A 21,885-nucleotide genomic window follows, 5' to 3' on the forward strand; every position below is an offset into this window, starting at 1 on the left:
TAATGCATTTTGTTTTAACAATTCAGTCCATAGGGTACCTGTTTACTACTCGACCGTAACAAGAGAAAATGCATAAGTCAAACTTGACAATTTTGAGTAAAATATGAATAAAACAAAACAACTTTTTGACATCAAATGGTTCTATTCAGGTGGTCGAAGAGCAGTCAAGAAGAAATAAAAAAGAAATGGGATCGGGACAGCAAAGTGTGGGTATTATTTTGTCTTTTTGTGCAGATTGTTACGCAGCACTTCAAACCACTTGCGGATGTCCGTGTGCCTCCTGATGCTTTTGTGAATATTTCTAACACTCCCACATCAGTAAAATCACACTCATGGTGCCAAAGTCTGCACTAAATCCAAACAGCATTTTGTAGGAGTTTCTATGATTTAGTGCAACAACATACACTCCACTACAATGGCAATAAGTGGATATTGGCACAGATTTATGTTCAAACAATAAGGCTTCAAAGACAGCAATCTGTGAGTAAAATATCAGAGAAAAGACAGGAAAGCAATGAACATGTTGAAGCAAAGCTACAGTCAATAGAATAGAGTAGACGACAAGTTGGATATTCATCTTTAAGACCCACATACACACACACTAAAGCCTGTGTGGGAATCACGCACAGTTTCACCTTCAATAATCCAATGGGAAACATTAAGAAGCCTATCAGTCACCTGCCCCCCCCCCTTTCCTTTTGAAACTCCAGATCTGCATAAGATAGATTATCACATCGTTAATTACCAGCCATTTACATTCTAACTGGAGGGCTTTGAACTGGCCCAGTCTACAAACTTGTCAAGACCTGACAAACAACTAAAATGATAAATATGGAAGACAAGTGCTGGAATTAAAATCCTTGCAATCAGAAGGTTTCCGTATTAAATCCTCTAGGAAGTCTTTGATTTACAGCTCAAAAACATTCGCCTAGCCTGCACTTTATCCTCACACACAATTATACCCCTTAACAATCAAACAGATCAACCAGGACATTAGGACTCTTATGTGGGTGATTTCAGCTCTCTTATTGCAACAGGGCCCGTGCCATCAGTGCTTGTTTTTAGTGGGTAGAAAGATTCAATGACTTATTGTAGTACCTTTAATGACCTTTAAGGACCATCTCTTGTAAAACAGATTCAAAATATCAGAGGGATTTTCCTGGATGAATAAAGGTAAAATAAAGTGAAATCTATCTAACCCACCCACCTCTTTTATTCTGAAGGCCAAAGGTCCATATTTAAAGCCTTACCGTTTTCCATTTTTCACCTTAATTTGTAATCCATGAGCACCGATGTATACACAAACACATGGTTAATCCATGCTCTTGTTTTATTGCCAAATTAGTTTTTCTTCTTCTTTTTTTGCTGACTTAAATCCCCTGGCGTGTTTCTAAACGTTACCTTGATGAAAGGAAGTTTAAAATGTCAATACCCTTTGGACAGTAAAGCCCCTTAAAGTGAACTATGTTGCTGCAGGCTCATTAGTATAACTCTGTCTCCGAGGCTCCACCAGTCTGTCCCGGCACCATGAAACCTCAGGCAGCAGCAGCTGATTGGGCTGATCCTGTGGCTAAACTTATTCCTTCTACACTCTCCTCACCAACCTGTGCGCCCGGACCTCTGTGAGAGGAGTGCAGTTCACAGATCAGCTCCCAGGCTGATTAATAGAGCCCAGAGCAAAGCCGACGTCGGAGTTACCATGCTACAACTCCACGGCAGAGTAATAACTCACAGAGTTACAGCAGAGCAGACTATGGGGGGGATTCAAAGGCACGACTATAATTGCTCCCTGCTGGGATCCTGAAAGAAAGAGACAGAGTTCCTTCACATTTCTTCTTTCTATCTCCAAACATATCCTGCCCTGCTCCCATTTCTGTCTTCGCTGGTGGCGACCGGTGTGTTTAAGCATCCGCTGTGTTGATAAAAATTGCCAATGGCTTGTGATACTTCGACCTCGCCTCGGTGGGTCACAAACACAGGAATTTAAATTCATGCACCAGTTAGGAAGGTTGAGGCAAAACTAAAGATGGAGCAAACATTGATATTCAGCGATGGTAGTGAAGGCCATTATCTGCACCAACGGGCTTAGTGGAGTACAACAAATCACGCTCGGCGTCCTGTATTCTTGCTCTTTCTCCGTTCTCTTTCGTTCGTTTGCCATCCTCCGTTGCTATGCTATCAAACGACTTGTCCTTTGTTCTCATTGTAATGTTGCTTCTCTCTTACTTGCTATTCAAACCATCTCTTCTCTCTCCTCACTTTCGCTTTTAGTCCGCATTTCAAATGCGTTTTGGTTTCTTTACAAACTTCTTTATGTTACATTTATCTATATTTCATGTGTGAACTTGGTAGCAGCTCCAGGATAAATACATTCCTTCATGAGGATGATGAAAGGTGCCACCTGTGAATGAAAAATGGATATTGACAATGTTTCATTTCAAACATTGTTGATTCATTCATTTCACTTGCCTCGCTGTTGCTCTTATCGGCGTCAGTTTCTTTAGTACACACTGCATGACATCATGCTCTATCTCCTCATTGCTGCTGTCTATCCAGCACTGCACCCCCGTTCGTCTTTGCAATTCCTTTGTCTTTATCAAATGGCTTCTATCTTTTCTTTCGATTCATTGTGATCCCGATAAAGGAGCTTTTATATTAAATTCTTTGTATTTTTTTGTGTGTCTCGGTGCCTCCACAGTCCACAAAGCATCAGTTTATGCGACTCTCACAAGACTTTCTTTAGTATCCATCTCTCAAGCGAGCGATAACAAACCGTACTTAATCTTATCATTCCCACTTTCGACCTCCATCTCTCTCTTCCTTCCACTTCTATTCTGGTCACATGTCTAAGGTTCAATGCTAGCATGCCATGTTTACTAAGGAGCGTCTTTACGTTTGATGGTGATGATGAGTGTTAACAGGCGGGGTGTGACTGCAGACAGAGGACTAAGCAAGGTGAATAGGCTCTTTACTATACCAGCTCGGCTCATAAAGATGGCTAAGATCCACAGTCAGGTAGCTCTGAACATCTTGAGACACTGCTCTCTATCACATGCAACCCATTTTCTGATTAACATGCATTTGGAGGAACACAATGCCAGACTTTGCAATGAAAACTGTTTAATAATCAAAATCCAACTGTTATAACAATTAGTCATCCCTTCACTGTTTTGGTTCAGTCTCATTGTTCTCATCAGCATCGTTTCCAGACGCAGCGGGCTGCTGATTTCAGCAGAAAACTAACTAATAAACGGCATTTAGCAGCTAAAAGAGCCAGATAACTCACATAAGAGTTGGTGGAGACCAAACGCAGCCAATATAGAGTGAATATCGGGCTTACGTTCACCGGGCCCAAAGCACGATTCCAAATGAATAATGAGGAAATATAACTCTTGCAATAATCAAGTTTTTATTTATGGGTCAAACTATGTTATATGAAATGCCTCAATTGTAGTTATGAACACAGTTCCCCAAAAATCTTTTTAATCTCATTGTTTTACTTATTGTACTTAATAATTTGTGTATGGAATAGTTTTGTAATGTTATCTCTCCTGTCCTCTGCTGTCACCATGTTATGTTAAAGTATTTAATGTAATAAAATTAAGTAAATCAGCTGTGTAGCCGGCAAACTGACATCAGCAGACGAGCCACTTTGTTTCTTCACAGACATTAGAGAGAAAGCTAATGTGGGCCATGCCTTTCCTTTGTTCAGTTCCAGTGTCTGTCTACTGCTCCCCCCACCCTCTCTCTCTCACATATATACATTCACGTACAGTCATGTGAAAAGGGCGAGATTAGTCTCCATCCCGTGTCCTTCATATCGAACGGCGTCTCCTTAACAGCCACTCCATCAGTCTAGCAGCTTTTGTCCTCTGCTAGCTGGTTAAGGTGAGCAGACACGCCCACTCTAATGACCCCAATTAGTGGTGAATGGTAATGTCAGACTGTTTATGTGCGTGTGTTCGTACATACATTCCAGTACATGGTGGCTTTTCACCGCCATACACTGATACAGATCACAAACGAGGTCAAATTCATTTGCAAACCAATCAGTTCTGCACATGAACTGGCCCTGAAAATGAAAAACAGTTTGAATCTTTCAGTTAATTTGATTGCCCAAAATGAGTGGTGCTGAAATGAATTTGACCCAAATCAAACCTCGAAGAATCCACAGCTCACGATAAAAAGGAGCGCTGCAAATACCAATGTAATCCCTTTAGCCCGCGCCTCAACTGCATTAATACCAATTCTTGGTAGCCACGGAGTTTTCCCAAGTGCGGAAAATATTAAATGTCTTCCTGTTTAATCAAAAACAACAACAAAAAAGAGGTTAAAAACTCCAAGTGGGACACCAGAAAGACTTTCAACAGAGAAAGACCCGGAGAGAGGCCCAGTCACAAAGGGGACTTTGAAGTCATGATGTTTGAAAGGCTGTTTCATCTCAGCTCTTTTCAATATTAATTGTATCCAAAGGCCTTTCAGAGGAGATGACTGAGCTATTGAGACACATTTTAAGACAAGAGCGGCGAGGCCAGGAGAGCAGAGAATCCCCCAAGTCTCTCTGAAGTCACGCCAAAAACCTGTCAGGAGTCGAAAACGTTTGCGCGCTGATGTGAGTGAAAGAGGAAGAGCTGTAAATGACGGGAGGGTTCACCTTTGGGGGCATTACTGAAAGACAAATGTCATTTTAAGTGTTGCTAGGACACTCGCAGAGCTGCAGCAATGATTCCTTTTTCGTCTCTTTCCTTAAGACTAAAAAAACGTGTTTTAATTTAATATGAGACAGACAACATTTGGAAGACATGATATCTGCAAATACTTAATTTAATTTACACGAGATTGTTGTGAATTCCCTCACTGACAGAGTATAAGGTATTGTCTTTTTGTAGCAGCTTAAGAGCCAGCTATTTCCTTCAGGCATTGGTAGAAACCAAAACAGAAGAAGAGGGTGAATATTGGACTTATATTCATTCACTCCTAACAAATGCTAATGCCACTTCATGTCTGCAACGCGTGTCTGCCATTACACAGTAATGCGATAGTATCTCATTGTTCTTGGAGCTTGTGAGCTGCGCCTGAGCGGCCAAAAACTAAATGAATTCTGGCACAAATAATCATAGTACTATAGAGAATGTTTCCCTACTGCATTTTAAGATGTATTGTACTTCTCTACTCTGTTTCCTATATTTCATGTGATCAGTAACTACTGGTTTCACTCCACTTGCTCTAAATATCATCACTTTTGTATCTATATGCTTTGGCAACATCTTTTTTTGAACATAGCATCATGCCAGTCAAAACTTCACATAAGGAACAAAAGATGGAATAAGGAGGGAGGAGAGGGTAATGATACGGTTTGTATGCTGTTGTGTTAGTAGCATGACTGATTGATATGGAAAAACAAGCAGAACAACTAAGCAGGAGGAGTAAGGGGCTAGCCTAGCCTACTTTCCTGTCTGTCTGCATGAACTCCTGCCTGTGCTCTCGTAACGCGCCACACAAGTCTTCCACAAGCTGCTAGCTTGACAATAGCCTTGTTCGTTGTTTACGTTCGTTATGGTAATTTGGAGGTAGCGGCTTTGTAGGGACGCCTGAAGGGACGGGCTGTCAGTGTTGCCGACTCGGCGACTCTTTTGCCAGATTCAGCGACTTTTGAAGCTGGTGCTGCTAGCTAGTTTCATTGGAGAAGAGTTGGCAACACTGGGCTGGGATTTTCTGTTAAAAAAATCTAGCGTACTCTTGTCGGGTTCTCAAGATTAGCAACCCTAGTTTTTCATAATGCTTGTAAAGTATGGCCCGACCGTGTGATGGAGAAACACGTGAAGAAAGAAACAGAGAGATTCTGTGACTTCATCCTGTTGCCACGGTAACTAACGGAAAGAGATGCAGGTCACACCGAGTGGAGGACCAGAATGCACATTTGCATAAATACAAATGCCTACATACAACGTTCGTTGACCTCATGTCGGGAAAAAGAACACTCAGCTCATGAAGTCCACGAGCAGACTTACGAAAAATAAAACACATTCTCCTCTGCTGGTTGGTAAAATACTTTGCGTTTAAAACACCAAAACATTTATTTCTCTTTGGTCTGCAAATCAAACTCCTCCAGTCAGCCTCCCTCTGCTATGTCACCCATCTCTCTGTGCAACTGCTGCAGTTTCTCTCAATTTGACTTCATCCCTTCTCTTCGTTTTTCCACTTTCTCCTCACTTACCCTCTCTTCCTGTGCATATAAGTCTTACTAACGCACACACACACACACACACACGAGAAACATCAAAGGAGTTTTGGAAATGCGAAATGACCCAGCGAGTTTCTCTTCCTACGTCACTGTAGATGAAGGGACCATCGGATTAAAAACAGACGCTCAGGTTGCATCTTCATCCACAGCTTTCAAGTGGTTGGGTTTCTATGTGCGTTTATATACAATTGTCTGCAAAATCCATGAAACAAGCATGTTTTTTGGCATGCATCTTTAGTGTAGTATGAGCATGTAATGCCTGTAGCTTGATGCTGGAGATAGGATTTCTGTGCGTAGGAGGACCTCACATGGCATCAGTGGGGAGAGGCAGCGATGATGGGAAAGGGAGAATGAGAGAGAAGGTGATACAAAGAGGAGGAAATCCAATAAATGAAAGAGAAGGAGAAACGCTAATCACTGTAAAGAAAACGATGAGAGAGATGATCTACATCCAAGGGAGCAGAGAGAGCTTTGAGGGAGGTGGGACAAACAGAGAGACAATATTACATTTAAAGCGAAGACAAAAAAATAACCAGAAGGTTGCACGAAGATGCACGAAGATATCCCATCCTGAACTCCCAGCTCCAAGATCTCTCCTACTTCCTTTTTCCCCCCCTTAAAACAAACACTCACCATGAACTGGACGTTGTCAAATCCATTGGCCAGCAGGTGGTTCTCGTACTGGACCAGACCGATGGAGTCAAGCCACTGGCCCACGGACTGCATTGGGCAGCGGGGACCTATTAGGGGGTGGAGGGGCAAACGCTTCAGTAAGGAGTAGCCGTCCACGCGGTAGCAGCGACAATCCGGCTGAGACAGCTGGCACTGCCACATCATGTTATGGCGGGCAATGTGGCTGTCGAAGGAGCCCGCCATGCTTTTTGATGAGTCTTTTGGCAAGGCAGCAGGAGGAGGAGAATAAAAGGGAGGCAGGGGAGGGGTGGGGGAGTGGAGAAAGTAGGAGGAGGAGAAGGAGGAAGTGGAGGCTAGGCTAGAGGCATGGTGAGGATGGAGAGGGTCAGCATGCAAGGGTGCAAGCGGGTAAAGGGTAGGTGAAGGCGTCCAGATGCTGCTTTCTCTGAATCCAGCCAGAGGGAGGATGCGAAGGGCTTGAAAGCTGAAGTTGTATCCAGAAAACGGCTACCGTCCTGGGGTTAAATCCTGCTAGAGATGGGTGTTGGATAAGATTGGAGGTACAGAGATCCGCAAGCAAAAGAAGGCTGACTGTGTGTTTGTCGCGCACGGCACAGCAGCCGCTTTCTTTTTCAGCTGTTGCGCTCGCTTGGCTGCTCCCTCGAGTGTGTGTGTTTGTTTGTGTGTGTGTGTGTGTGTGTGTGTGCGAGTTTGAGTGTGTGTAAAAGAGAGAGAGAGAGAGAGAAAAAGAGCGAGAGCTGCCTGCGCTGTAGATTTCTCTTTATCAAGTACTCCCACTCTCATCTGTATGCTTCTGCAGCCTCTCTTCTCTCTCCTCTCTCTGAGCGCTGCTTTCCTCCTTAATTCCCTCCCTCTCTCTCCCTCTCTCTAGCTCACTTTCCTCTGTCTACCTCCTGTCTCTATCTCCTCTCACGGTGTCGATCGTCACCCTGCCGCTCTCTATATATCTGGCTCGCTCTGCTGATAATAGCCATCACAACAGCTCCAGCTTCTTTGTCTGCAAGAAGCCGGTCTCCCTCCCACTCTCACACACACACACACACACACACACACCGTGCTCAGTGTCTATGCCGCCGCATCTATATGTGTGTGTGTGTGTGTGCTGTGGTGTAGCTGTGTGTGCATTGTTGTGGTGGGGGGGGGGGGGTCTTGCATTGGCACAAACAGGATTTCTCCCTGTGGTAACCATGGTTAGCAGAGGCTTTGCATTCACAGATGAAAAGAGAGAGAGAGAGAGAGGGAGCGAGGAGGAGGCGAGGGGATCAGGAGGTGGAGGATGGGGGAGTTACCATGGGGAGAGGGGGATGAACGCAGTAAATAGAGATGAGTAGCGTGGATTCAAGGTATGCAGGTGGAAACAAAGAACTGGGATTTAATGCACACAGGAAAGTCAAAAAGCAGACTCACCCACACACTCATTTCACTGAAAAGATAACACTGATTTATTTAAATTCAGGTCTTATTTTTTGTAGTTTTTTACCATCATTCCTTCTGGTTATGATGAATAAAGCTTTTAGTGCAAGTTAAGCAGGGAGACAATTATCCGTCGTCAATTCTCTGTGGCTCCACCTCTCAGTTATTAATCAATGAGCTCAACAAGATCTGGTCGCAGGCTTCCTGTCAACCAATGAGCATCAAGGATGTTTACCTTCCTTTCCTCTTTCTGCTTTCTGATGTCAATGCAGTCTATGTGTGCCACTTCGCTCCTCCACATCCCACAGCCCCCTGTGTTGACTGTCTGGAGCTCCACAGCACAGTGGTTCCTAACCTTTTAGGCTCGTGAGCCACTTGAAATAAAGTGAAGCAATTTCTACCGACAAGCCATCGTCAATAGTTGCATATGTCTGTGGGTTAGTAATAAATTAACCGAAAAAAGGCAAAGAGTAGAGGAACGGAATCTTTTTCTCTTAAATAGAATTGTGTGTTGCATTGCTTTTCTGCTTCTATCCCAGAAATTATATTTTATTCCCTTGAGGGGAAACAGTTGGTTGCTGTTGCTATCTGATAATCCGACTGCTTCTGTTTATTGCCGCGTTGGACATCATTGTAAAAACATTGCAGTGTCCCCAGATCACAGCAATTACTTTGGTGAGTGCGGTGTTATCACGCAGCGATGGCCAAAATATACTAAAATAAGACCTTAGTAGTAATAAACCGGAAATTGTCCCCCAAGTCAGATTTACTGACATGCTCACACATATATGTTTGTGTGTATTTTACCTGAGGTGTCCTCCTTGATGTCCAATCCACTGCCTATTCCTGCACCAATAGAGCTCATAATCTTGTCGATCTGAACAAACGAGAGGGAGAGAGAGAGAGAGAGACAGAACCAGAGTTAGAGAGCATGTTCAAGGGAAAGCCATTTTCCAGTAATAAGGCTAACCCCTATTTCTGGATTCAAGTGTCACATAACATGATCATTACGCCTGCCAGCTCGCTGGATGTCAGTCACTCCCCCTGTGAACTGAAAAAGCGAAGGAGAAGCAGAGGGGGAAAAGACGTGTTAGCAGGAAACTTAAAGACATGAGCAGAGATGAAGGAAGAGGAAGACAGATGGAGGGAGCTTCAGTGACTTCATTAGTGTCTGGCTGTCGACCGGTCATCACAGACCCCGGACCTGCTGCTAATCACTGAACTATGGGACCTGCACATCCGTCCACCTGTCAGGACCGCTGGCTCACCACAGGTCAGAGAAAACCAGCATTGCTGCGAAATGCGCCCGAGACCGCTGTTTAAAAGGCCGGGTCTGATGGATGCAAACCGTGTTTACAAGCTAGTGGACCATGACGGTGGCCTTTTGTTAATAGCTGGATAAACAGGAAGCAATTTCCGCATAACTGCTCACTAATGTACCTGTAATATGGAACCTAGAGGCTAAACTGTCACGGTATGTTGATGACGAAAAGATATCTTAAAGCTGCATTTCTCAAGAAGTTTATATAAACAAATGACTTGAAGTAAGTTAGTATCCAATAAACACATTGTACAGATTTTTCTGCAGGCTGTTAATTACCATCCAAATAACCACAAACAATCAGCAATTTTCAAGGTAAAGCCAGATGAAAACTCACATATGTAACATACAGGAACCACCTCGCCTAAGGCCCTAATAATTATGGCTATCTTCAGACCATTGACTGTTCTGGGACATCCCTCATGACTCTTCTGCTAATACAGCAACTCTTTCCTGAACGTGTGCTGCAAATAGAGCAGCTTTGTTATTTTTGCCAGTGAAATCCCCATTCATCACTCCACAATTTCCCTGAAGCCATCTTATCTTCGTATCCGGCACCACGCAATTAAACAGGAAAGGTCACCCTAATTGCCGAGAATTATGGGAAATTCCATATGGTAATTCATCACCATCAGCAAGTTATGAGCTTTGTTGAGGAACTAATGAACATGAACATGCAAATGTGGACAGGCACGCACAAATGTACTTTCACTCGCATGCATTAAGCGTTACTTTAAAAATAGACTAATAAAGTCATTCTTATGATTAGAAAACAAAATGGTATGAGATTCTTTATTTTCAGGGTGTAAACATGCACACGCATCAGTTTGCAAAAGTGTGTGTTGTCTGTGGTGTGAATGATGGCCAGTGAGCAGAAGCTAATGTGTCTGCAACCCAAAGTGTTTATGAAGAGGCAAGTCCAACGGTGGCGTCCAGCTAATGGATTACATCTGGGTCAGAGGCCCTTTGGTACCGAAGGGGCCCCAGGCACAAACACACCGAGACCAAAACACACAGCACCCTCGACCTCTAAAACAGAAACCGCTCTCTCTCTCTAAGATCTGGTCTGTCTTGCAGCTCCAGTGATGGTTACAGAGGGAAATCAATGTGGGAGCATGTTAAACCAGCACTGGGACTCCTTCTGCAGCGTAGTAGCTGAGTGGATTTTAAAAGGGAATAAAAACTGAAGATCTGAGTGCACAGAGCTTTCGACCGCCCCCTGCAGAGATGCTTACATTTGACTACAGATATGCAGTGTCTGATTAACCGAAGTGATAAAAAGAAGACACGTTCCCCTCTAGTTTTCTGTAAATCTGACCACTTTCCCTCCATCTCAATTGATCCGAAACACCAGTTTAATACCCCATTCCTACCTCTTCCCACTCAGCAGTGAAGGAGGGCGTTCTCTCCAGTCTTCCCGCCGGGCTGGAACCCTCTCCTGGGCTCGGACTTCCAGGCCCCTGGCCACGAGATCCAGACCCCCAGCCATGCTCCTCCTAGACCCGGCCAAAACCATCAAATTTAGTTTTCCAACCATAATCAAACAAACAATGACATGCAAAGCTTGTCCAATATTTTAACCTTAAAATTTTGGACAACCATAAACCAATTTCTTTCAGTGCTCATTAAAGTTTCATCTACAATGGAGCATTTCTCATCAAACAGACTATGTATTTAGCTTATGATTTATTTGCAATGAATTAAAAAAAGAAGCCTCATGAAATGTGCTGCACAGCACGGAGCACTGTGGCCCAGATTAGTGAGTTGTCTAATTGGTTGCACTGGTTTCTGAAGTCAGTCTGCATGATACAGCAAGATGCTAACTATCCCCACGGCTGCATAATTCATACAACTGAATATTTACAATGAATGCATTGGCACTCGTTGCTAACTGAGATCCCGGTGCCGACCTAAACTTTTACAAAAAAGAGAAACTTTTTTATAACTTTTGATAAAAGAGACTTTTATGTTATCCTTGGCCTCTTACATAAATGTCTCAGAGAAGCGGAACATCAGAGAAAAAAGAGACAGTGTTAAAGATTTAACTCACCTTCATAATACAACACACTGTAAATGCTTTATGTCATAAATCAGGGTCAAAACTTGGATTGCACATAGAACTATATTAGCAACAACTTACCTGTATAGGAGATACAGCTACCAGGTTGGAATCAGACTTGGACAGAGACTTGGACAGCTGCAGGTCCAACACACTGCGGGGCATGGACCTCATCCTCCCCAGGGTGCAGGCCCTCTCCTCGTAGCCAGCACCGACTGAACTGCCCTTGGGCACACCTCCTGTCTGGTTCCCCCGTAACTCTGGAATTTTGCCGTTTTGACCAGAGGAGTAGGAGGGGGGGTGGCCCAGCGCAGACCAGCCACAAGGTGGATCCACCTGCTCGCAGTTCCTGGGTCGGACCTGGTCCTGGTTGACCCTAGTGTGGAAGATAGTCCGGTATACCACCTGTGGCTTCTGGGAGGGGTTTGCGTCCCCCTGAGGCGACGAATCGCTCCCAGTCTTGGTGAAGATCTGAGTGGGTCCGCCTCCAATCACGATGCTGAGCTCCGGGTTCTGCACCAGGCTGCTCTGGACGTCTGTGGAGGCATATTTTCGGGGTTTGGGGCTGTAAAGATGGAACGGTGTATCGGGCGTTTCACACGCCGGGGAAGATCCATGAAGGAGGCCTGCAAACTCCTCTGGGATGTGGCTCTTCCTGCGCTCCTCCAACAGAGCGCTGGATGTGGAGGAAGAGCAGAGAGGAGGAGGCGGGTCTCGCTGGTACGGCCCGTCGTCTGCATGGAGGACACACACACACACACACACACACACACAAACATAGACTGATTAGGATAACAATTATCGAGATTTGCATAAAATGGGCCTGTCGCAACAACGATACACACCAATGGATTTACTCTACAAGAAAAAACAAGACAGAGATCAAACATTTACTCTCACTGCACAAATAAAGCACATGATAATATTTAAATGTAGAGTAAAATGCTTTGCACACTATGGAGCAGAGAGAGGAAAGCAATGGGGCAAAAAATAAAGTAAAATAATAATGCCAAACAACCAAAGCTGCAAAAAGGAAGATAAGAAGGAGGTAATACGTCTTCTGCTTCCCTGTTGAAAAGCTGTTTGTTCCTCCGGGGAAAAATAAAAGAACTCATCATTTAGATTTTACACCTCTGCTCCTTCGCTTGCCTGGGTGCAAAACTGTGTGTTTGGGTGTCTGAACTTGTGCATGAATGCATGAACTCATCGGGGCAGACGTTGGTACATTTTGAGGGGATGCTTTCAGAGGCCCACTCACCCTCTGTGAGCGGTGGGGTGAAAGAGACGCCGCTGAAAGCTTCTTTTGATTCTCTGTAAATAAGTGCGTGTAATTGTAGACGCACGTCTGAGCGCGTGCTTCTGTTTTCGTCTGCTTGGCTACTCGCCTGTTGGTTTGTGCATGCTCATGTTCACATCTGCAAACAAGTCACACCTGAGGTCACAGCAATTGTCTTGCATGTTTAAATGATGTATTCCTCGTGATGCAAAATGCAAAATAAGAGGTGCATTATTTATTCCTAGTCCATCATGATTATTTATTAGACTTCGCCGGAGCAGAGCCGCCGCGCTCAAACTCACAATGATAAATCTCCAACTCTAACGAGACGGTAGCAGAGCGATAACACTGTGTTCCAACGAGGTTCAGGTTGTAAGTCTGCTCCTGAGGTAAACAGCCCTGCTCCTATTTATTTATAGTTTGAAAAATAGTCTCTTACTCACTCTGTCGAAAACTAAATTGCAAATGTATGGAGTTACAATCATAAGTAGAAAGGTGGAAGAAATCATACAGAATGAATTAAGGAAAGGTAGCAAATATGGCTGATCCCATCATTATTTTTATATTACTAATAGGTGAAATGACTGTATAATGTGAAAGGGGTTGTTGGTGATGACAAATCACTCATTTAAAGCAGTAATATAATGGTTAGCAATTGGCTAGATCAGGCAGAACAGCTGGTTATGTCTTCGATATCATGCATGGTAATCCGTCAGCAGGTAAAATGATGACATCTCCCTTATCTGCCTAAACACAAACACAAGTCAGAAAGAAGAAGCAAGAGGCTTCTCAGGATCTGATTGTTTTCCAGTCATCAGCTTATTAAACTATATTGCAACATAATATTTTGCATTGTCACTTTAATTGCACTCTATAGATAGCTGAAATGAAAACTCTGTGTGTGTCGAGTTCAAATCTCCTTTTATCTGTTCCCTGTCACTGTGTGTTAAGGTTGTGTACCAGGCCATGTAAACAGTCTCACCACTGATAAGCATCAAACACACACACACACACACACGCTTAACAGTCACACAAACATGTCGTCACTTGAATGAATAGAAACGGTGCCTGTCCACACTCAAATAAATGCAGTCTTGTCACTTGAATAATTGCACGTAGCCCCACTGGCCGCCAGACGCGCACAGTGAATTTACAATTTTGACATTTGACCGCATAGTCCTGTTGCCTGGCACCTTCTCACCCCACACACACACACACACACACCAACACAGAGTCTCTGCTGTCAGCCAGTTTTAGCGAGCACTTCATGACTGTCCTCGGCACATCCAGACACATTTCCATATGACGCAATTACATAATACGAGTCGAGAATAAAAAATATTACTCTAATGCAAAAGACACGTGGATGCTTTTTCGGAGAAAACCTCACAGAAGTAAAAGGGAGAATAAAAGTGAGAGACAATAACAGTCCTGGATTGGACAGCAATTTGATATCTTTTGGAATGTGCTGGTTCCATTACCAGGTACGTGCAAGGTACGAACCACCCATTAACAGTCCTCCGGTAATGACTCATCATCTTGCACTACATCGACTGAAATCATCATTATTTCCTACAAAAAGCTGAAAGCTTTTTAGCTATGACTAATCTTCAGCATTTTCCAGCAAAAAAAGGGACTAAGTGTCTAAAAGATCAGCATTAATGCACAGAGAGTCGACCTCTGTCTTCAGCACAGCGCCGCCCTTTTTATGCCTTTTATCTTTGAAGGTCAGATTAATTACACAAAGAGCATTTTTGAGATAATCAACTACACAAACAATTCCCACACTTCGACTGCACCATGAAGGCATCAAAAAGTGAAAACATATTTTTCGCTATACTTTTAATTCTGTCTGTATGTGATTCTCTCAGCAGCCCTGTCGAGAATCCTCCATCACTCTCTCTATGCTTCTCCTCTTATATGTTTTTTTAAGATGACAACCGTTGGCAACAGGTGAGCCTGTTGGTTGCTATGGTAACATAGAGCCCCCAGCACCGGCATCTCTCCCACTTTTTCTCTTCTTTTTTTTTCGGGTGGCTGAGTGTTTTTTCGGCCTTCAGGAGAGCGAGGGAAAAGTGTGCGGCTGACAAACACAGCAATCAAATCAGCAGGTGTTTTTGTGTGTTTGTCTAGACAGAGAGAAAGAAGAGAGGCAGAGCTGATACATCTGTAAGTGCAAAAGTACTGGTTTGAGGAAAGTTACATGAAACATGGCTCGCTTCTCTTCTTCTTTCCCTGCAAACAATCAATTGTCTTGTGTGTCCGTGTGTGTGTGTGTGTGTGTGCGTGTGTCTCTTACCTTGGCATCCAAAGCAAGTGCAGCTCAAACTAACAGACTTTCATACTGTATGTGCTGTACACACTCGTAGCATTCCTCACCCTGCTTCTGCTGAAATGCAGCAAACGTATAAGAATCCGATGGAGAACCAGCGGCTGCTGAATCACTCTGCATACCTGCATTCTTTATTGCCAAACTAGTACGCAAACGCACACGTAAACACACGGGCAAGTTGCGCATGTAGCGGCTCAGCCCGGGACCTGATCGGTATTCAGATGTTCATCTCAACACAAACAACCACGGTAATGCACGTGTTTAGAGAATTAACCCGCAACAAGTGAAGGATCATAAATCATAAGTAAATGATTTAACAACTCGTATATTATTGATTGACTGATGCAACGGTGCGTGGCATCATCACTTCCTTATCTTGATGAACTGTAAGAGGTAAAACCTTCAGCTGTGTATATCCACCCACCACCCAGCTAGTGGAGCACAGGCAGAGAAGAAGAACGTGAGTGGGAGAGATAAAGATCTGAAATTGAGCTTTTATTCAATGTATCTCATCTACATCTATTTATGGAGAAAAAACACTTGAAATTCATCTCTCCTGGGGAGTTCAGCGGTTTAAGATGCATACAGTAGCTGTGTCCCAGTTCCACACTACATACTAACTAGGTTTCGCAAGTAGGTAGTGTATCAACACTGGAAAAGTGAGTACAGTAAGTACGCATACTAGATCAGCGTGATTTTTGAGTGGACTGTTGATGGACACAGTATTGTCGCACATAAAGGATATGGATGGGTTGCTCACAGCTACAACACAATGGATGCGTTAACTGCAGATCATAAGACAGCTGCAGGAACATCTGATCATAAATTAGTTATGAAAAAGGTTGTTTTTTCAAATAAAGCACTAGAAATAACAAAAAAATGTATTAAATCTGTGAAAGTACACTTTCCTGTCTCTGAGTGCTACTTTTTGTGACAGTGGTGATTTAACTTTCTGTTATGCAATAATGTATATTAATTGGAAAAACATACTAGGAAAATTTGAGTCAGACGATTCATTAGTGTCCCACAACGTGTGTTTACGTTCAAGTGATACCGCCCTCTAGTGGTTGTAGTAATTATCACTGGAGCAAGTGTTTTTTTTTTAATGTGCCTTAACCATCGCCGTGTCACGTCATTAAACAGGTTTATTTTTGGAAGGCACAGACAAGTGATGATCAGAAAATGCTTGAATGTGTCATTCTAGAGGGCATGGGAATTCTCATCATCTAAAATGTTCGTATGTACTACGGAGTCGAGTCAAAGCTCATGTAGCAGCTCTCTTCTGTGCATTTCCAAACTGAAATAAATGTATTACTATTAGCATTTTTAGAAAAATACATTTGTGCTTTGTGCTTTCCCCCCAGGTCCGATGCTTGGACAGAGTAGGGGGGGTAAGGAGGTTGGTGTCGGGGGATCTGAGGTTGGGAGCGTGTTGGTGCAGGAGGTCAGAAAGGTATGAAGGGGCTAGGTTGTGAAGGGCTTTGAATGTGATGAGGAGACTCTTGAACTGGAATCCTTGCTGTATGGGGAGCCAGTGGAGGTTCTGAAGGACTAGGGTGATGTGATCTCTGGTGCGGGAGTGGGAGAACAGACGGGCGGCTGAGTTGAGGGGCGTATAGTCGGGCGATGTTTTTTAGATGAAAGAAGGCGGTTGTTGTCATGTGATCGATGTGGCGTTTAAAGGAGTGGGTTTGATCAAGAATGATACCAAGGTTACGGACATGTGTGGAAGCAGGAACAGTGGTGCCATCGATGCAGAGGGATTTGTTTAGTGATTTGGGGTCGATGATGAGGATCAGATTTGTCGCTGTTGAGTTTGAGAAAGTTGGCTTTCATTCATGTCTTTATATCTGTGAGGCATGTTGGCGAAGGTGGAGTAGGTGGTGGGGGTGATGCATTTGGTGGAGATGTAGAGCTGGGTGTCGTCAGCGTAGCAGTGGACGTGGAAATGCTGTTTTTGCAGTTATGAAGAACAAATCAATGTACTTTACTGATTTGTAGGAACAGGGAATGACGTCATAATCAATTTTCACAGCAGATACTTCATCTTGTCGTAGCAGGAAAAACACAGGTGTCACCAATAACACTGAAGAGAGCTTTGTTACATTCAGGGACTGTAAGCCATGAGAGTTAGGCTGTATCAAAAGACTGGGACATTCACAGTTTACATTATTAGTTACACCTGTGGTATACATTATGGCAGACCCGCATGAAAGAGGTGTATACGTGCATCAACAAAAAGCAAGACAAACTAGGACTTTGGAATACCACTGCTAATTAAGCTCCTCCATTTCCTCTGTACATCGCAAGACACCAGTCTCAGCGTTTTTTGGTGCATATGCTGACTATCTTTAATATACTTAATTTGTCACTTTTCCCACTGTGAACACACTTCATGCTTACAAAACGTCTTAGAATTAGTTTGCTATGTTGCATTGAGTCAACGCTCTGGTCTTTAACCAGCTCATATTGGCCTGTAAAGTAAAAGCTCCTCCAAAATAATGACCTCCATTTCCCCTGCAAGCAAGCAATCACTTAACAGAAGCAAGATTTCCTTTCAGAGTGGTATCTAAATTGACATTGAATTCTAAATGAAGCCCTTCATATAAAATTAAAATCCAGAACCCGATGAATTGAGCGGAGGGCGAAAAAAAAATACAAACATATATATATGTTTATATATATGTATATGTATATCCTTGATAAGAGAGGGTTGAATCCATTCTCCCATCCATTTTCGGCTCACTTCCTTTCTCACACACTGCAGATGGGAGATGCAAGATGTGTTTAATTGCCTGCTAATAAATGTTTGCCGCAATGGTCAACACCACCGGTTTCTTGTCCAGCGTTCAGGGTGGACAGAGAGAAAACAGAGGAAGGGGAGGTGGGGGATTAAATTAGTTATGGGAGGCGAGGCTTGCAGCGAGGCTGAGGGAAAGTGAGGAGGCGGACGGGGAGCATTTAACCGTGAATGACAGAAAGAGAGACAGAAGTGAACGAGAGCTCGGGAAAGTGGCTGGAGAAATAAGAGAGTGACACAGTGAAGGAGTGAATGACAGCGGGGGGGGGGGGGCGGATTAAAGAGTGGCGATACAGAGCTGGAGGTTATATGTCAAAATGGGAGGGAAAAGACACTGGGGAGACTGACAGAGTAATGCTTGATCTGTTGTAGCTAAGCCATTCAGTCCACACAGCAGCACAACAGTCCACAAATTACATCTAATAAAAAACCTCATTCATTATTGATTTTCATACTGACTGATGAGGCTGCAACGGTTCATGTATTCATACCAGACCGTCGCGGTTCGGTGCACGCAGAATACACACTGTATAGATAGATACACGTAATGTGGAACCAAAGATCTTAAGCGTAATTTCCGCCCCGACCCATTTCTTAGCCGTACGGCGTTAAGCGACATATGCTTAACATATGCCGAGGCTAGCACAACAGATAGGTGTGAGAGTCAGTCATACTATGGCGAGACACAAACGAAACATGGGAGCTGAAAGAGACACGCCTGCATGTCTGGTCAGCTCCGACAGCACACAGCAGAGAGAGCTCTGCATCATCCTCGTCTTTGAGTCTGCGTTGCTCCTCCACAGCACCGATCAATGGGATGACAAATGTTTGGGTGCTTTGAATGTTTCAATATAGCTAAGGTGGAACTAACTGAAACAATCCTTCTAACAATGTTTTATTTTGTATTTTTTCGAGATGTTTTTCAGTTTTAAAGGCTATTGTGACCTGCTGCCTTTTTGGAAAGTGTTCAGTGTTTGAAATGTTCCTTATCTTTATAAAAATAGAAAGAAAGTTGCCAGTGGGTAAAATACTACCTGCATCCCCAGCAAGAGGATCAAGAGATCTGTCTTTGAGACTTGCACTAATGTCTGTTTTTTTTGATTCACCACAACACACATCTCAGCGTCGGCGACACAAAGACAAAACATCATGGCCTCCATGTCCTAATCCCTCCGCCCTTCACTTTCCTCTGTCTCTCCTGCCTCGCCCCTTTTTGGGATTCACTGATAGAATGCAAAAGCCCCCCCCCCCCCAGGTGATCCAACTCCATCCCAAACAAGCACATTCTGTAACACCAACCTTGCTGATAACGAAGACGCCATAAAGAGTCACAGCCAGCAAGGTCACCAAACGTTTGCCTAATCTGGAAAACTTCTGTCTCAGCAGGATTTAGGAAAGTTATCTGTGTGTTTATCTTCAGTAGGCTCAGCTACTGTAACGCTGCCTTCACAGGTCTCTCTAAAACGAAGTTGTTCAGACCGCTGACGCCGACTCAGAAGGCTGCTGCGGGAGTCCTCGCTAAGACCAGAAGAATGGATTAAATCGCTCAGCTCTCAGATCGTTTCCTGTGGTTCCAAAAATTCATTCTACTACTGCTGCTCCAAAATACATTTTTAATACGGCAAACTCACAGAAATCTTGAGATCTGCTCCAACTCTCAGTTCTTTTAAATCAAAGCCTGAATCTGTTTGCCACTGCATTTTATTAAGTTAAAGTTAGGACTATTCATATCTCGCCCTGCACTGCAGCTGCACTGTTATTTCTAATCTACTGTTGATTTGTCGTATTCTATTTCAGCTATTTCACAATTTTTACACTTTTAAAATCTTACTTGTGTCTTTTTAAATTGCCGAATGTCCTTGTATACGGTATATTTTCTTAATGACTTCCTGTCTTAGGTAAAGCACTTTAGAATTGCCTTGTTCTTGAACGGTGCTTTACAGATAAACTTGCCTTGCCTCCATCGTTTCCCTCACTTCTGTGATAAATGACTAAAATGAACTGTTAACCTGTGAACGCAGGCAGACACACGGACACTATAAATACTACACACACACACCATCTCTCATACACTGGGATGTTTTCCTCTGTGTGTGTGGTAGCATGGGAGGGCTGGGAGATGATCCAAACATCTGATAGCGCCGTGTTCCTCCGTCTCTGAGACTGTTATTAAAAACTACAGAGTAATATCTGAGCTGTCAGTCATCCCAGAGATTTAAGACTGAAGCCTATTTCCTGAGTGCCCTGGATAAATCACTATCAGCTCCCTGAGCCTCAGGGGCTACGCTAGCACGAGGCTAGTGCTGGGCTAAGCTTACAAACCCACATCAAGACGGCACAGGGCCGCCGCTTCATGGATTCACCGTCACAGATAGTCTGGATCGTTGATTTAAGAACGTTTTAAGGCAACAGGAAATTATTACATGCGAGACCCGTAGAAGTGCTGCCTTCAAGTGCTGTTAAAAAAGTCACAATCATCAGCTAAGAGCATAAAACCCCTAAGTAGCACTCGGGGAAGGGAGTTTCAAAAAATACCAAAGATATGACGTTTAACCCTTAACGGTCCTAGTGAAAGCTTTCCCTGTCTTCATCTATTCTTCACTTTGTGACTGATGCTGAAACCTGGTATCAGGTCTGTAAAACCAGAGCTAATGTTACACTAACAGGTGCAACCAGGTCAGTCTTAACTCCCCCGCCTCCCCCATGTGGGAGGCAGAGAGAGAGAGATGGGACTCCTTGCTGAGGGCGTTATTTCACGTCTGATAGCCTGTATGTATGAAACCAGTCTTCAGGCTCTGAGGGGCCAGTCTGTAGATACTGACTTCACACTTTCATCTCCGATTCGAGTACGTCAGTAGCCCATTATTCAATTCTCCTGAAGTCAGGAGTGACGGAAGTCTCTCGCTAGCGTCAATGAAATGAAATGAGTGTTTTGTGAGTGCATGTGTGTGTGTGTGTGTGTGTATGAGGCATGGAGGGACGGTGAGAGTTAAATTGGATATGAGGTCGCCACTGATTAACTGTGTGTGTGTGTGTGTGTGGTTGCGTGTGTCTGGGATGCATGTGCATATGTGTCTGCAGCAGTCGTATCGTTTCAGCCTTGAATCAGCCCAAAGCAAAATCTCATGTGTGTGAAGAAAGCGTTTGTATGGAGCATGTGTAGTCATTTTGCTAACACGTCTGGTTTTAGTCTGGTCACATTAGCCGTCGTCTGGGACAGCACGGCCTGAAGTCATTTTCATGTGTAGCATGACAAACAGACCACTACACAAGAGCTGTGAAGTCTCTGCCCTACAAAGCTTCACTTTATTCTCTCCGATCGGGTCCTTTATTCTCCTCGTCAGTGCTGCTGAATGTGATCAACCGCAGGATGAGTGTCTCTCTGCATCTGACTGAATTCTGCTACTCTCTGTTCTGTTATTTTGAACTTTGTCTGTGCGTCTCTGTGAGCCTCTTTTGTGTTCAGAGCTTCCACACATGACTCACCATCACCTGCAGCCAGGCTAGCGGCTGTGTGAGGCTGTGCAGCAGTTCTTAGAGGTAAATGTTACCATCGGCGTGCCAACATGCTCACAATGACAATGCTACCATTACAATATTTATCATGCTCAACGTCGTAGTTTAGCTCGTTAGCATTAACCAATTAGCCCTAAACAGAAAGTACAGCTGAGGCTATAGGAACGTCATTAGTTTAACAAATACGAGGTCATGAATCAAAAAATTAGCCAAGTCAAATCAAACACACACACACACACACACACACACACACACACACACACACACACA

At 43.7% G+C, this 21,885-nt stretch overlaps 1 protein-coding gene across 5 annotated transcripts in view; it reads right to left on the reverse strand.

Moving 5' to 3' along the window:
- The window catches only part of anks1b (ankyrin repeat and sterile alpha motif domain containing 1B), a 161,377-nt gene that overhangs the window by 36,670 nt on the left and 102,822 nt on the right, over positions 1–21,885 (reverse strand). For all 5 annotated transcript variants that reach the window (XM_031858784.1, XM_031858782.1, XM_031858783.1 and 2 more), the window contains exons 14-17: positions 11,773–12,425; positions 11,006–11,128; positions 9,119–9,188; positions 6,878–6,984 (exon numbers count right to left, since the gene is read on the reverse strand). In XM_031858784.1, coding sequence (XP_031714644.1) covers positions 6,878–6,984; positions 9,119–9,188; positions 11,006–11,128; positions 11,773–12,425 — 953 coding nt within the window. The remainder of the gene's footprint in view (positions 1–6,877; positions 6,985–9,118; positions 9,189–11,005; positions 11,129–11,772; positions 12,426–21,885) is intronic.

The sequence above is a fragment of the Anarrhichthys ocellatus genome, unplaced genomic scaffold (assembly GCF_004355925.1).
Source record: "Anarrhichthys ocellatus isolate YVR2014 unplaced genomic scaffold, GSC_Weel_1.0 scaffold21, whole genome shotgun sequence".
NCBI lineage: Eukaryota > Metazoa > Chordata > Actinopteri > Perciformes > Anarhichadidae > Anarrhichthys > Anarrhichthys ocellatus.